The sequence below is a fragment of the Elephantulus edwardii genome, unplaced genomic scaffold (genome assembly GCF_000299155.1).
Source record: "Elephantulus edwardii isolate Elephantulus edwardi_28Jun2011 unplaced genomic scaffold, EleEdw1.0 scaffold00017, whole genome shotgun sequence".
Taxonomy (NCBI): domain Eukaryota; kingdom Metazoa; phylum Chordata; class Mammalia; order Macroscelidea; family Macroscelididae; genus Elephantulus; species Elephantulus edwardii.
Window position 1 is genome coordinate 7,178,483 of NW_006399767.1, and position 14,198 is coordinate 7,192,680.

Here is a 14,198-nt window from a genome sequence, read left to right on the forward strand (position 1 = left end):
GTAGAAAAGGAAAAAATGGGGTGGGGGAGGGGTAGTGGGATTTACAGCCTCCGAAACAGTGGGATAGGGAGTCACCATAAGCGGGATTGAAAAAAATGGCAGTGGACAGTGCAACAATGAATGAATGAAAACCCAAAATCTCTGTAAATGTTCACTAAAACTAATAAAAAAAATGGCAGTGGATTAGGTTTTGGTTTTGTGGTGACAAAATTATATTCAGTAGGAAAGTTATACCCCAAGATTAACCCACCAATGTTGTACAAATTTGGTGAATATTAAAAGTGTATGTGTGCTCATGGTTGTGTGAGAAAGACAAAGCAAGCAGGAGGGAGAGGCAGAGAGAGAGACAAGAGAGAGTTACGATGGCTTAAATAAATAACAGCCACGTTCAGAGAGTCTAAAGGTCTCTCAGACACCAATTTCCCGTATTCTCTTCACTCTTATGAAGTTCTAATTGATGCGAAAATGTCCCAATAAATTATAACTGCAGTTACCTTGGTTAGTTTCATTTCCAGCATGTGACTGCTGTGAATCCGACTGTCAAAATGAGCTATTTCTTTGGAGGAGGACTTAACCTTGGCAATGATCTTCACGTAGGAAAACACAATCACCGCCGTTGGGAGCAAGAGGCAGAAGAAGAGGATGTTCAGGATGAAAATCTGACCCCCGACAGAGGCCTGGGCCAGCCACCAGTCCAGGGTGCACGAAGTTCCGAAGGGTTCAGGAGCATAGTCCCCCAGACCCACCAAGGGCATGGTGGTCCAGAAGGAGGCATAAGCCCAGATGACAGCCAGGCAGATGTAGGCGTGCTTTCTTTTCAGCCAAACCCCTGGAGGCGGAAGAAAACCATTACCAGGATGTAATCTGCCCTATACCCAAATGCCTCCCCCTTGCTAGGTAAAATTCCACCTCTAAAGTGTTAATGCCTTTTGATTCTTGAAGAAGTGGGCAAACTGAAGCCTGAAAGATAGTGGAATGAAAGAGAAGTTGCAGACTTTGAACTTTTCTCTAGAGAGTAAAATTAGAAGAACTTTCCCAGGAAAGGTTTTCTCTAGGGATCTGGAAACTTATGAAGAGGAGTAGTTATCTAATACTAGTTATAGTCAGATCGTGATCCTTTACATGAATGTCTTCTTGAATAACCTAGTTGATTCTATCAGAGGCTTTAATTTCTTTCCATGCTTCATGAATTTAAAATGAAGGTAAAAAGAAGTGTGCACAAGGGGGGAACAAAAAACAGGGAAGGGGATAATATCAAAGTGAGAGGATACTGAAGATGACCTTGGAGACATATCTGGAATGACCCTGGACAGGTGATCTGAGATCATCTGATAAAATACCATGACTCTGGTGGCCTAGTCTAAGGGGTTGTGCTGTCAACCGAAAGGCCTATGGTTCGAATCCACAAGCTGCTCTACAGAAGACAGAAGAGCAATCTCTTCCTGTGTGATTTGCTGCCTATGAAAATGCACTCACTGGAGGATCACCAATGGGTCGGTTCCAACTTGAGGGCACACAACAACAACAAATAAAAAAGACAAGGAAACAGCACATATTAGTGGACATTCAGGTAGAATTCTTCTTAAGAGGAAAGAATTCTTCCATTAAAAAAAAAATAATGCCTTTGTATGCCTCCAATCTCATTTGCCTTTCTAAGAACTTGCTAAGTGGGGGTGTGTGGGCCATGACTGTGCCTTGGCTCTGCATAGTGACTTGGGGAACAGAATTTGCATATTCAAACAGTATTAAAACAGTCTTGCTCCTACAACCACAAAGGGAGAGGTAAAGAATCTCAGCATCCTGCTCTGCCAAAGTAATTCAGTGAAATAGCTCTCTGGGTCTTCAAAAAGGGAGCAGGGGGAAGCAAGTTCTGCTTTTCAGCACTACTTTCTATTAACAACAACAAATCCAAAAGAAACAGTGTCCTTCTAAGAGCAGTGGAAAGCACTAGTGACCATTTGCCAAAATTAAAGTAGTCCCCAAAGACGGTACTGCTGCAGTCCGTATATATAGGTAACTCCCTCCACACCTCACTGGTCACCTCTAACAGGCAACTCCCTACTGTCTGGGCTCTGCATGGCTTCTACCTCTACTCAGGGCAATGCTCTGTTGCAGAGTAGAACTGTATGTACCCTCGGGTTTGCAACTGCTGTGACCTTTCAGAAGCAGACTGCCAGGTTTGTCCTCTGAAGTTACTCTGGGTGAGTTTGAACCATCAGCCTTTTTAGCTAACCATTTGCATAATGCAACCACCTCAAATATATGTGGCATACATCAAAATACAGAGTTCGGGTGGAGTAACCCATAGAGAGTCAATCACACAGGAAACCCAAAAGTGGTGTCTCTCTAACAGTTCTAATCTACCAGCTACTCTTCAGGAAAAAGATGGCAAATCTCCTCCTGTGAGATTCATGGCCTCACAGACCAGGGGTCAGGTATGAGTCAGGTATGACTCAACAGCAATGAGTGAGTGAATAATATAAAAACATTTGATAAAAGAACAAGGATTTCTTCAATATAGACATTCCAAGAGAAAAAAAAAATACAGACCGTCCATGCAGAAGTTCTGCTTCTTGTTTTGTGTGGTTTGAGGTTTGAGAAGTTGGTACGAACCAATTCATCCAATTTTTAGTATGAGTCTCACTCATGAAACTTTTATAGATATCCAAGCTCTTAGAGATAACAAGGAAACAACAAGACTACGCTGCTAAGAGGTTCTGGTGTATGTTAAATGCAATCATGTAAGGGCAGAGGTGTGTTGAAGGTGTGACAGGCATGCCACACAAAGGGCAACTCACTGAGCAGTTTCTATTGACCTTCATGGTTTCCATCACCAGTTGTGAGAGACCATTCAGCAGATTGAAGCTAAGAAGGTCATATCTGAACGTCTCCCTGAGTTAAGGCAGACTGTATGAGCTTACTCTGCTCTGTGTAGCAAGATAACTGGGAGGGAAAACGGCTATGAGGACGAGGTTGCTGTAATTTTCATTCAGGGCCATAACGTGTGAAGTAAAAGATAAATGAGCTTGATTGATCATTTTGAACTGATGTTATGATCAAGCTTCTTAGAAGATGGGTGTCAGATGTTTGGCCAGAGATGCAATTTGAGTGCTTATTGTAGGCACTATTTTCCATAGATATGACCGTGTATAAAGGGTCTGCTTTGTAAACTATAAAGCACTACATTAACATGAATTTTTTGGTAACTCCTAAATTGGTTTGTCTGATTTTAGCTCTAACAAGAACTATCACAAATGGTTTCTACACTCTATTGTTTCCATTTTTTTTCCCAGACACAAGGCATTTTGTAGCATAAAATGCAAGTTTCTCAAACTCAGCCAGAGAAGGACAGCAACTACGTAGACACAATACATGTCAGATCTTGATTGTCTATAATAATGCATAAAACATTGGCACAGATAATCACACACGGGTATAAGAATGTGCATAGGCATACGTATAAGCATTTATGGTTAGGGTTACTTGGCGAGGTGTTTTATACTTACATTCCAGTATGGTGAAAGGCTGTCAAGTACAGGAGGGAGGAGATTAGTAGATTGGCTCTGTGTTGCTCCAGAAGTCAGAACTAGGACCAATGGGTGGAGGTTACTGGGAGGCAGTTTTGTCTCAATATAAGGAATAACATTGTGACAGTGAGAGCAGACCAATCAGAGAATGGGCTGCCTTGTGCAGGAGTAAGCTCCCCGTCACTGGTCCCTGGAATTACTTAAGAAAAGGCCAAGTGGCCACCTCTCAGGGATGCCGTAAACCAATTTATCACATTACATGGGAGAAAGGGCTGCATGTCCTAAGCAATTTTCTAACTCAACATTCTAGTACAAAGTGTGGAGGATTTTATAGTGCTTTAAACAACAATAATAGTTAAGAAACCATATTATTAAGATGCTATTTGAGAAGAAGCTAAAATGTATATGTCAATAATTCCCATACAGTGTTATTCTCAGCAATGACTCTGGGTTCGGAAGCATCAATTCCTTCATCGATGCAAAGCTTAAAAAAGTCAAGAAATACTTAAAAAGCAGAGCCATCCAAGTTTAGGATCTCTCAGTTACTCCCAGGAAGTTTCATTTCTTACTTTTTCTTTCTATAAAATCTTGAGTTACATTCAGTGTCTGTGCAATTATTAAAAAGTTAATAATGTGACCAAAGGTGTGTAGAAAGAATTTGACTCTGATGTCATCCAGAATATGTGTAACTGCATATTTTTATCCTAATGGAAATCTTGACGTAAGGGATCTGCTACCTATTTGAAAGATTTAAATGTGTAGAAAAGGAAATGCAAGTTTAAAAGCGTGAGTTTTAAATCATGGATATGATATTCCTTGCTTCCTTCCCACATGTGTGGTTTCCTTGGAGTTGAGTAGTGTAAACGTTTCAGTTTTATCTGTAAATTCTGTTATACTAAAAGTGTCATGTGGACTTACGTTTTCCCGGTCCCCTTCCTGTTCATGCTCCAAGCCAACCACTCTGATTGACAAATACTGTTAAACCCCATCGAGGCACTTTTATCCGGAAGAAAAGAATAGTATTCCCTAGTTGCACCTGGCCATCAACATTAAATGTCAAAGCCCAAATGCTACTCTTTCAGACTCTGTAGATTCCCATGGCAGCAAGAGAAAGAAAAAACTTGTAATATGTTGTATAAGAGAGAAAAAAAAGTGTCTGAAAATGTGGTTATTGCTGTCCCATTAGTGTTTGTAGCCTTTGCTCTATAAGCACATAAAACTATTGAACAGTATTTCTAGGAATCTTTTCATGGGGGTACAGTGGCGTGGACCTCTCACTTACAACTGATCCTCCTTGGGAATGCCTCATCTCTAAAATCACTGGGAGTTTAAGCATTTTTCTCTTATTATTACATTTAATACTTGGGGCACCAGCTAAACTTCATGGACCTAATGCTTTTTCAAAATATTCAAAAATATTTTTTATACTTGGCAAAACTAATACTATCGATAAGAAAAGTATATTTTTTAAAAGCATCATAACTAAACAACATACATTCTTAGAAAAGTAAGGTTAAAGAAAGCTACGTCAATAGGACTTCAAAACTTTAAGCAGATGTTAGAACAAAAAGGCTATAAATAGAAAGGCTCTTGGTCTCTGAGGTCTCTGAGGTTAGTAAACATTTTTGTTGATTACCAAGTGAAAAAGCAGGCACAATTCTGACACTCAGTCCACCTAGCTGTCACTGTCAGAGAAAGAGAAACCTTTTGACTTACCATAAGATAAATAGCAGATCTTCAGGTATCGATCCAGGCTGACAGCGGTCATGGTGATAAGGCTTCCACAGCCAAAGAAAAATCCAGCCCAGCCATACCAGCGGCAGCCGATCCAGCCAAACACCCAGCGGTGACAGAAGCAAGAGATGATTGTGAAAGGCTTGCCTACAACTAGAGCGCCAAGTAGTTTGTCAGGGGAACTGTCCCTCCAGTTAAGATTTCCCCACCTGCCTCCACTCACCAGGCCCTCCCTCCTCACTCTCAGACACAGAGACATGCATGAACGCATACACAACCCTCACAATACAGATTTTCTAGGGTAATAAAATCACAAAGCATTCTCTGAATTAACTGAATTTCTAGCTACCCAAGATGTTTCAGATAGCCAAAGATGAAGACGTACTGTATTTTTACACAAATAGCACGCACCTTCCTCTTCCGTTGTCCAACTGCTCTGTTCCCAGGGAGATGTATATCCATAATTACGGCAATGCCAATTTTTTTATTGCTATACAAAAATTAGAACTATCTACAGAAATACCTCCCAAGAGAGATAGCATTTACAAACCAAGATGGGAGATGTTATTTGTGTAAAAATATGTTAAAAAGAAGAAAGCTTGTTTAAAGTTATTGTTATTCTAATTAATCATTGTCTTGAAGAGGCATTAACATCAGAAGTGTAGAAAAATCTTTGCAACAGCAAAGAATCATTGTGCCTGGGACTCAGACTGAAAAACCAGTTAGTTGTTGAAGAGTCACCTCCAGCTTGGGGCAACCTCTGCTGTGTCAAAGCAGAACTGTTCTCCACGTTGTTTTCTCCGTAAGTGATCTAGCAGAAATCGACCACTAAGTCTTCTTCCCAGCATCCTCTAGGTGTACAGGTGTACTGAAACTAACAATCATTCAGGTACCAGCTGAGCCCACTAACCATTTGGAAAATGCTATTTGAAGCTTGCTTCTAAAGCAGAATTTTTGATGAATTTCTGCACTATGACCACGAATACCTCTCTCTCTCTTCCACTAAGTAAATTGGATTGGATCCTGATTACACATTAGAACCATGGAGGGCTGTTTCAATTGTGATAGTTTAAAAAAATAAACACACACACAAATACTTCCCAGGTTACTCATCCAAGGTTGCAAGCCATTGGTATTTAAACAAGTGTTAGCTGCATAGATGTAACAGAACTAGTTTCTCACATTTGTGTCCTTGAGATTCATAATGGAATATAGTGGATGACCATAATAAAAGGCATACTCTTTAAAGTATGTTTATAGGGTAAATCATATTAGATAGAGAAGTTCAAAATCATAAAAGTGATTGTGGTTCATCAAAAAACAGTTACTTGAAAGAAAATGTTTTCAGGTGATACTCAAAAAAGATGGAGAATAGTGACTTGGTTTGTGAAATTTTGATGGCCTAGAGTTAAGAGGCAGTTCAGAAATCCCAAAGGCACACAGTTCGAATCCACTAGCTGGTCCATAGAAGATGGATGGACAATCTCCTCTCACCTGCTGGAGGGTCAGCATAAGTTAATTCTGACTTAACAGCACACAACAACAGAGTTGACTTAGTTAAATGCCTTTTCAGTGCATCAGACATTCGTATTTAAGCCTAATATAATTCAGTCTTAAACGAGAGCCTTCTATTATCCAGTGGTGAAGAACGTAGCTGAAATGGCATGTTTTATAAAATACTTATACGTTCAGTTCTAGGAAGAGAACATTCTTCCAGCATTTGGCGGGTAAAGCCATTATTCATGTTGCGACATCGCCATCGTGTGGCAGTCCAGAAAAACGGCAATGTTTATGCAAACTGGCTATTTTCACAGTAAATCAGACTTCTTCTTACAGTGTATGTGCATTTCTCAGGATATCTCCTAACAATTAATCCTGATCACATTGCGTCAAGCTTTCCAGAACTACCAACACCATCCAAATGCTCAATAAGAAGCCATCATATCTGTTTCTGCAGAGTAGTGACCTAAGTTACAGACTTTGAATTAGCCTGGTTTTTAGAGATGGACAAGGACGTGAAAATCCACTTACTACAGAGGAGAGAAAGGGAGAGGAGAGGAGAGGAGAGGAGAGGAGAGGAGAGGAGAGGAGAGGAGAGGAGAGGGATCAGAACAAATATTTTTTTAAGAGAGGCTTATAAAAATTCCTATTAAAGGAAATAGCAAGTGATGTCATGTATTAGACCTGAATTATCCCGGTGATAATAACCTAAGCAGTTCTTTGACCCAAAAGTTGGTAGCTTAAACTCCCTGGGGGCACCACTTAGATAAGCAAAGCCTAGAGAGCACTCTGAAACACAGGGGAAGCCATGGGTTGGAATCAGTTCAATTGACAAGGAATGGCAAAGTAAACGCTGACGCTAAAGAGATCAATGACAACGGGTTTTAACAAAGACTGTGGCAATATAACAATAGAAACCGACCTTCAAGGAATGTGGCAATATGACAATAAAAACTGTAAAAGACTGTGGCAAAACAACAGACTCATGGAAAAGAAAAATGAGATGGTCAGAAATCACCATATGTCTATTAAAACATATGAACCATCAGTGTAAACCCCACTCCCTGCTAACAAAGGATATATAAACACTTGTGTAAACTAAAAAAGGTGTTCGGTCTGTCTTGGCCTGTTCATAGTCTGTTATGAAAGTCTAATAATCCTCAGTTTCTTTTTCTTGATCTCATTTGGTATTGGTGTCTTCTTTTGTATGTCCGAGTCAGAACTTTCTAGTTCTTAACTCGAAGAGGCCCCAGGACTTCTTTTGGAAATCATCCCCTTGACATAATGGCAATGAGTTGCTTGGTTGATCTTAATATCTAACGACAGTCTGGTGAAGAGCAGAATACTGGTACCTAACCCACATTTAAGAAACTCTAGGCAACTCTGGGAATTTTACCAATTAAAGTAAAACAATGTGGTGTATCCAAAACCATCTTTAAAAAAAAATGCTTACAGTTTTAAAAGAAATTTCATTGCCCTTCTTCTTTGGTAGATCATCAGGACAGAAGCAGCAAGAATACAGCCAGCGCTTTCCAGTTTTCACTGCTTATGAGCAGATGCTGGCTGTCCTGGGCACTCAAGTCAGAGCAGATGCAGAATATGAGCTGACCCTCCGCTGGCAAGGACCTCATGTAACTTCCCTAAGGGAATTGCCCTCCCTACCTAAGTGCCTAAGGTAACTTACCTCAGCTAAGTACCTAGAAATGCTGATTTCCAACCCTATGCTCCACCAAACAAATCAAAACATAAGTATGGAACCCAGACATGAATATTTATAGAAAATTCCAAACTAGGTTTTGGAGTTTTGTTTTGTTTTTTTCCTTAGAAGCCAAATTTGAAAATTACTAAACTACAAGTTTCCTATACTTGTGGTCAATCCACTAAAATCATCCCAACATCTCTGGCACGGATTCTGTTTCAACTAACGGCAACTTCATAGAATGGTATCCAAGGATTTTCAAGGCTGTTAAGTGATACAGAAGACTACTGCCTTATCTTCCTCTTGCTTTCGATTTTTTGGTTAGCTTGCCAACATTTAACCCACTGTATCACCAGGGCTCTTTTACTTACACCTAAATGCCTCATTAGCAGGGCAGCAGATCTTCCCTTATCTGACACTTATCTTTCACCTTTTTAGAGCCCACTCAAGGCATGCCTTTACCCTTCAAGACTCAAGCCTTGTCCATTTAGCCATATTTCTACGATAAGGTGTAACAGAGCTCAGAACAGTGTTCTAGATCTCTATGCAAAGTTCTGTCTTTTCAGTCACCCTGTCTTTGCACTTTGGCTGTCTAAGGTAACAAGTACTAGATGAAATAATCTACCATCTTCAGCATCTACCATGTCTGGCACATAGAAGAGACTGAATAAAGAAATTGTCTGTTTGGGCTGATAGCGTTCAAGGACTTACCAAAAATATGACTTTCAGAAAGAGAAAGGAAACAGGGCTGGAGGGAGAGAGGGGTAAGGAGTGATCACTGAGCCAGTGACTAATTTAGAATGAATGGGTAATGTTGTAAACCCACAAAGAAGAAAAGCTTGTGTTACCTGAAATCCCCAGATCACAGACTGCTAAATTGATAGTCATTATTTCTGCAGGTCTCAGCTTCTTCTTTCGTCTACAAGACATATAAAGGACATACCCATTTCCAAATGTGGACAGAATCCCTACAAGGAAAAAAAAATATAAATTCCCATCATTAAAACTAGGACTTAGACTTTTCTTACATCCGAAACCCTTCTCAATTTCAAAAATGGACACCATAGATTTAAAGCGGGAAGGGCAGTGAGAGGTTTCTAAATAAACATCTCAGTAAAGAAGACGGAAGAGAGAGACGTGAGTTGTGAGTGGCAGAAGGTGGGTGGTGTCCAAAGTCAGAGTTGACGAGACTGAACTTACCCGGGAGCAGGAACTACTACTAACTTCCCAGTGAAACTCAGGAGGGTGTGGGAAGCCTGCTGGTCAGTGCATATACTCATCCCCAAAGGGTGGAGTCTTTTTTCAGCCACTTTGTTTTAGATTATTGGCTTCATAGAACTCCTTCCCTCTGATAAGCAGGGTTAATCTCTTGGATCTTGCTAAATTCTGAAGATGAAGAGGTCCAAAGCAAATGAGGTGCATTCACCACTATCGCTCAGGAGAGGCAGGAGAGCAGGTAAGGTCTGGCATTGACCCCTGCCAAGCAAAGCTCCCCTCCTGGAGTCAGAGCCAGGAATCCTGCCTCCCATGGAAACACTGGACCCTGCGGACTGTCAGACAGGACAGCCCTGGGCTCCTGCTGGACTAGGTATCAAGGCTAGTGGGTAAAAGTTAATAATACGGGTTCTCCCCCTCCCACCATAGGGAGAGAAAGTGACCCTCAGCCCACCAAACCTACCAACGACATAAATGAGTTCCCACCTTTTTTAACATCCTTTTATTAACAACTAATTGACTGTTGACCATTATAATGTAACTGTTCAAAGGCTCCTGCAAACCCAGTTTAAATCCAAAAATACCCAATCCCTACTGACTGTATTTAAGAAAAGAATACACCTACTTCCATAGCTTAACATGTAGAGTAGATTTCTTCAGGAATTCTTGCTTCATAGTGTAGCTGTGTATAAATGAGAATCTGGTACAGCTGCCTTTGGTAGTAAGGAATAAGGAGAGTATTAACAGAGAAACCCAGAGTTTTCTATTTTAATTTCTACTTCTCCACCACAATTCATTTTAGGGGCAAGGAAAGGGTTGTGTGTTTCGGCTAATGGTATGAAACCACCAGGAACTAACTGCGTTGTGCTCATAGGAAATTCTGACTCCCTGGAGTCAGAGCTGCCTAATGGTTCATTAAACCCTTTGGTCCTCTTAAGGGAGAAAAGTGGAAAAGATTATGGAGTTCTAAAAACAGGTCTAGTAACATGAAACCTATGTCTCATTAAAGGGAACCAGCTAGCAAGGCACACTGGGAAAGTAAAATGTGAAAACATGGCTTGCAAATGTATAAACAAATGCCACCTACTTGGATTCCAAAAATGTTACAAAGCAGGACATTTGCAAATGCATTCAGTACCCCCAACGTTCATCGAAACACGCTTTACTTTTGGCTCACAGTTCATCTCTTGCTTTCCTGCTTCCTAGGACTTCGCACAGGGCCCAAAACTTGATCCAAGTGGTCTACTGTTTAGTAGGTGTCTGTGGATTTTTACTCTCTAAACCCACAGGGAATATCTGAGTCAAGTGGAGTACGGGGAGCTCAATAAAAAGTTACGTGCTGGCAGCAATTCAAACCCACCATCAGCTCTGTGAGAGAGAAGACTGTCTGATCTTGGCCTAGAAAATCCTATAGGGAAGTTATACCCTATCTTACAGGCCAATGTGAGTTGGCACACAACAACAAGAGATATGGGGTGGGGGGGGAAGCAAATATGTTCTTAATCCTAAAGAAAAACATCCCTAGGGCAATGGCTAGAAAGATGATGTATTTTTAGGTTATTAAAATCCTGGCGTTTTCTGTCAATATGAAAATATTAAAATCTCACCTATAGACCAATAATAAACTAAGGAAAAGAGTGGAGGGTGGAGTATGAGTCTTTACTTTTTCTTTTCTATAATCTGTTTTCCTTTTATGGTGTAGAATATTCAGCATAACTCACTAAATACATTCCTCACTCTGCTCTGGTTCTATAAAAAGTAGCTGGTCCCACCCAAACGGACCCTACAAGAGAGTGAAAATGTCCTGAAACACAGCTCAAGCCTAAACTCAGACCTAGGATGGATCCAAATCCTCCAGCTGATCCTCATCCCACTCCGGATCCCTGCTCTATAATGTATATTTGAATCCACTACTAGCTTTATGATTCACCTGATAAAACCCAAACCAAGCCAGTTGTTCTACAGTTGATTTAGACTTACAGCATCTCCATGTGTGTCAGAGTAAAACTGTACTCCATGAAGTTTTCAATAGCTAATCTGTCAGAAGTAGTTCACCAAGACTTTCTTCCAACACACCTCTGGGAAGACTCAATCCTCCAACCTTTCAGTAAGCAAGCAACTAAGTGAGTTAATTAACTGTGTGCACCATTCAGGTGTTTCAATTCACTGGCTACTTCCCTTGCTGTGTGATTCTTTTTCAATCAAATTTTCTGGCTCCACTCCAGCAACCTTACTTCAGTATCAGTATGCATTTTCCTTCTGTCACTACACACATCAGTAAGAGATTATCCTAGTCTCCCATTCATCCAATCCGCTTACTTCTTTTCATCTAGGTGAAAAGTGACCTGAATTATCACCCAATCCTGTGCCCTTTAGAGAAATTTGCCAGGTAAAAGACTGCTTTTAAATTCATTCTTTGAGAAATTTGCCAGGTAAAAGACTGCTTTTAAATTCATTCTTTTCAATGAATTGTGACAAATTAAGAAGCTTGTTTGTGGGTCCTTTCTAGGACTTACACTTAACAAAAAAAGCAACGTGGATTTTTTTACAGTAAAATCTTTTTATAAACATTTTGTCTGTTTTGTACAAAGCAACTTAAACAATGGCAAAAGTAGGTAACTAATAAATATTTGTGATCAAGAAATAGAATTTAGACTTTTTTAAGTTTTTTTAGTTTTGTGTTTGATAATAATAAAGACACCTAAGAAATCATTGTGCAGAAGATTTTCTGATTTAATCTAGGAGAATTCTTTTGCTTCAAGCACTTATCATAGAGGAATCTCAACACTGTTCTCACAAGTTTTACCACTTTTAGGAGGTTAACTGAAAGTCTTAGCCAGCAATAAATGAATAGAAGCAGAGAGAAAGAGAGAGAGAGAGCGAGCACATGACTCAACATCTGACGTGTCTGAGACTATTACAGACAGACGCACCTGAGGCTATAACCCACCTGAATACTGATACCCTGGAAACAACAGTTTTAAATGCCAGGAACATATTGTGGCTAAATTGTATTTCTCTAGATTATTGCTGCCCAATGGAAATTTAATGTAAAACAGAAATGTGAGCCACATGTATGTCTTATTTAATTTTACTTTTAGGTAAATAAACAAAAAAGTCAATTAATTTTAAAAATGTTTAATGATATAACTGAAACACCATGGGTTCAAAATCAACTAAATTTTTAAAAATTGTTAATAAGCTATTTTAATTTTTATTTTCCTGGTAAGAAGTCTTTATAACTTGTGTGTACTATACACCATAGTGGACAGTATATTTGTGGACAAGACAGTTCATATGCTCAGTAGCACAAGTGACCAGTAGTCACTACATTGTATGGAACAGGGTTAGAAGTGGATTCAGCACATGGATTATACACAGAATGCTTTTGCCCTCGGGCTGACTTCCACTTATGACTAATACATTTTTTTCAACCCTTACCCATATCAATTTGATATACTGTCTCAATAGAACTTTCTTATCAGATGTCCTCAGTATAAACACAGTCAAGAAAGCATTAGTTAAGATTTTCTTTTAATCAAAAAGAACAAATTAAACTAGATCATTCCTCAGGTTCATTCTCAGCCCAAAATTAGGATTACATCTAAAGCATTCATTTTTTAAGTTAAAAGAAGAAACACAACCAAAACCCAGCTCTCTATTAAAAAGAAATAACATTATCATTAACTTTGTTATTTAGACTCTAAACCAACAATCAAAATACAATGCAATTTTAAGATACATTATTTTTCTATAAAGGGTCTTTGGATAATCAATGGTATATATATTCCTAAAATTTATAAAGAGCTCTTTCCATGCGCCATTTCTTGAATTCCCTATTACCACTCCTATCAGCTAACCTCTTCTTATTGTCCAAAGTATCCGCATCAGCACTGCACATTTTGTGTAAAATCACTGTGTCAGCCCATGAATTCTCTAAATGTAGCCTTTGAACAAAAGAATTAAGGAAACTTACCAATTATGGTTAGATAAAAGCCAGCCACTAAGTCTGCTTCCCAAGAAAGTTTGGACTTGAAGGGGTCCCCGTCCCGAAGATAGTGTGGGAGGCGGTCATCCTGGGGCTGCACAGTGTGGTTTGAAGCCATGTTATTCACCGGCCACCAGGGTGCTGAAAAGCAAATCAGTACAGAATCAAAAGACTTGAACAAACCAACTTGAACCATCTTTTAATCACATCTCTTATTTCATAACAACAAAAAAAAGGGGGGGGGGGAACCACACAACACCACCAACACCATAGAGCCATTCTTGAGGATCTAATTAATAACTGTTTAACATTTTAACATTCTTCTTTACTGATCCAAACTCTAATAAATTCTTTAGTTGGCTGGTTAGCCCAGTATACCTTTTCTCTTTGTCTTCATCATTTTCTCCTCTTAAAGCTATTATGCTATATATTAGGAGAGCTGGCGACCTAATAATAAGGAGCTGGGCTGCAATCTCAGAGGCATGTAGTTCGAATCCACCAGCTCCTCAGTGGGAGAACAATGGACAATCTCTTT

The 14,198-nt window shown here is 39.6% G+C and overlaps 1 protein-coding gene across 1 annotated transcript in view; it reads right to left on the reverse strand.

The window, feature by feature from the left end:
* The window catches only part of OPN5 (opsin 5), a 46,981-nt gene extending 33,178 nt beyond the window's left edge, over nt 1-13,803 (reverse strand). Inside the window, exons 1-4 of the mRNA XM_006881924.1 lie at nt 13,652-13,803; nt 9,309-9,428; nt 5,244-5,414; nt 495-829 (exon numbers count right to left, since the gene is read on the reverse strand). Of these exons, the coding sequence (XP_006881986.1) occupies nt 495-829; nt 5,244-5,414; nt 9,309-9,428; nt 13,652-13,781 (756 nt within the window). The 5' untranslated portion in view covers nt 13,782-13,803. The remainder of the gene's footprint in view (nt 1-494; nt 830-5,243; nt 5,415-9,308; nt 9,429-13,651) is intronic.
* Nucleotides 13,804-14,198: the final 395 nt, after the last annotated feature.